Here is a 2,500-nt window from a genome sequence, read left to right as displayed (position 1 = left end):
CCCTCTACCTCTTCCTCTCCCTTTTTCTCTCCTCTCTCTTCCCTCTCCTCTCCCTCTCTCCTTCTCCCACTATCCTCTCCTCTCCCTTTTTCCCTCTTCCTCTCCCTGTTCCTCTCCCTCTCTCCTCTCCCTTTATCCTCTCTTCTCCCTCCCCTCTCCTTTCCCTCTCCTCTCTCTTCCTCTCTTCTCTCCGTCTCCTATCCCCCTCCTCTCCCTCTCCTCTCCCTCTCCCTCTCCCCTCCCCTCCCCTCCTTCTCTCCCTCCCCTGCCCTCCTTCTCTCCAGAATACATGAACAACGTCCTGGCGAGCGGTGAAGTTTCCAACCTGTTTGCTCGTGACGAGCTAGATGACATCACTCAGGAACTGATTCCCGTGATGAAGCGGCAGCACCCTCGCCGCCCTCCGACCTCCGAGAACCTCTACGACTTCTTCCTGTCTCGCGTGCGGAGCAACCTCCACGTCGTGCTCTGCTTCTCGCCCGTCGGGGAAAAGTTCCGCACTCGTGCTTTAAAGGTATAAAACACCGGCTGTGGGTGGTTTAGATGATCTAGCCACAACAGTCTCGGTATCTCGGGTGTGTGAGGAGGGAGAGAGAGGGAGAGGGGAGGAGAGGAGAGGGGATAGGAGAGAGGAAGAGGAGAGGGAGAGAGGAGAGGAGAGAGAAAGAGGAGAGGGGGAGAGGAGAGAGGGAGAGGAGAGGGGAAGAGGAGAGGGGGAGAGGAGAGGGGAAGAGGAGAAGGGGAGAGGACAGGAGAGGGAGAGGAACAGGGAGAGGAAGAGGAGAGGATAGAGGGCGAGAGGGAGAGGGAGAGAGGGAGAGGACAGGAGAGGGAGAGGGAGAGGAGGGGAGAGGAAGAGGAGATGGAAAAAGGGAGAGGAGAGGATAGAGGGAGAGGAGGGGAGAGGGAAAGGGGAGTAGAGGAACAGGGAAAGGAAGAGGAGAGGGAAAAAGGTAGAGGAGAAGATAGAGGGAGAGTGGAGGGAGAGGAGCAAATTGAAGGTGTTTAAAAACGAAAGTGAAACCAGTTTTTGTGACAGAAATCGCCCAAACAAACCAACCGGCGATGTCCTCAGCCAATCGCCCAACCCTTACATCTTCCAAACTTCATCTTTTTAGTACAAAAATCCCTCCCGTGTGTTTCCACAGACAGTGTTGAGCTGCAGTAAAGTGTAACATGAGAAGTCATGAATTAAAGTAATGAGAGCCTCTGTATTTTGGGTGTTTTGTTGCAGATAACAATAAACGCAAACCATCCTATAACACAGAACAATGTACAATAGGAAGAGGAAATTCAGAATTAAAGAGCTGTACAGTTTTTAAGGAAACTGCACAATAAACAAGTACAAAAATCCCTCTGTGTGTTTCCACAGACAGTGTTGAGCGATATTAAGTGTAGAAATATTTTATTAACACAATGTGTGTATGTGCTTGTTGCAAAAGAGCTGTGTTAGTCATTGAGGGGGTGGTTAAAAGTACTCCGGGTGACCTCTGATGCACAGAAAGCTTTTTATGGCATAGAGGTGCATTGTTTGAGGTTGCGAGAACGGAAGAGGAAGTTGCACCACATAGAGGCCCCGACCTTGGCATATGCGTCTGTGTAAGATACCAGTTTCTGCCTAAGAAACTAGAAGACACCCCCCTGTGAGGATAGGATAAAGCTTGAGGGAGAGAACAGATCAGGGCTCATAATTTCGAGGACAACTTGGTGGACCGGGCTCTGACTTTATGTCATGCTAGGGAAACTTAGTCTCTGTTTGTGAACCCACTGCTGTGTTGTAAATCTTATGTTGGACTCAGTAAACTTTGCTTAAGTGAGCTCTTTGTCTCAGATTGATCCTTGTGTTCTGGTAAACTTAAGTCCGATGTAAGAAGGCGCTGGAATTAATAAATTGGAGTCAGATTTGGAGTCATGTTAGGCCTTAGGGCCTTATTTTAGACTTAATTCCCTACATAAGAAAAAGAGAAAGTGTGACATGAGAAGTCACCGATGAAAAGAGATGAGATGGATTTGTGTGATGTGTTGAAATGTAATGATGTGAGAGGGGTAAAATATACTGTATGTCTGTGACCTTTGCTCTGAGCAGTTCCCGGGCCTGATATCGGGCTGCACCGTGGACTGGTTCCAGCGCTGGCCTCGGGACGCCCTGGTGGCCGTGTCGCAGCACTTCCTGTCTCAGCACCAGGACCTCCGCTGCACAGAGGAAGTGAAGCAGAGCGTCGTGGTCACCATGGGAGCCTTCCAGGTAACGCTCGTTGTGGGACCAGGTGTATTTATTAACCCCCCTGTTGTCCTCGGGTCATGTTTGACCCCTTTTTCAAAGTTTTCTATATGAGAAATGTAGGTTTCTTTCAACAACATTGCCCAAAAATAAGATGGATGGTTCAATGCAACGCTCTTCGCAAGTACAATTCAAATGACGTCAACAAAATGTTGACAAAAAGTGACAAAAGCACCAAATACATTGAAAAAAGTGTCAAATAAGATAATAACAATGTTT

General features: G+C 48.7%; 1 protein-coding gene across 1 annotated transcript in view; it reads left to right on the top strand.

The window, feature by feature from the left end:
- The window catches only part of dnah5l (dynein, axonemal, heavy chain 5 like), a 94,179-nt gene that overhangs the window by 62,099 nt on the left and 29,580 nt on the right, over positions 1-2,500 (top strand). The window contains exons 54-55 of the mRNA XM_078268230.1: positions 285-514; positions 2,087-2,245. Of these exons, the coding sequence (XP_078124356.1) occupies positions 285-514; positions 2,087-2,245 (389 nt within the window). The remainder of the gene's footprint in view (positions 1-284; positions 515-2,086; positions 2,246-2,500) is intronic.

This window comes from Sander vitreus, chromosome 14 (genome assembly GCF_031162955.1).
Source record: "Sander vitreus isolate 19-12246 chromosome 14, sanVit1, whole genome shotgun sequence".
NCBI classification, from domain to species: Eukaryota; Metazoa; Chordata; class Actinopteri; order Perciformes; family Percidae; genus Sander; species Sander vitreus.
This window is presented reverse-complemented; position numbering and strand designations above follow the sequence as displayed.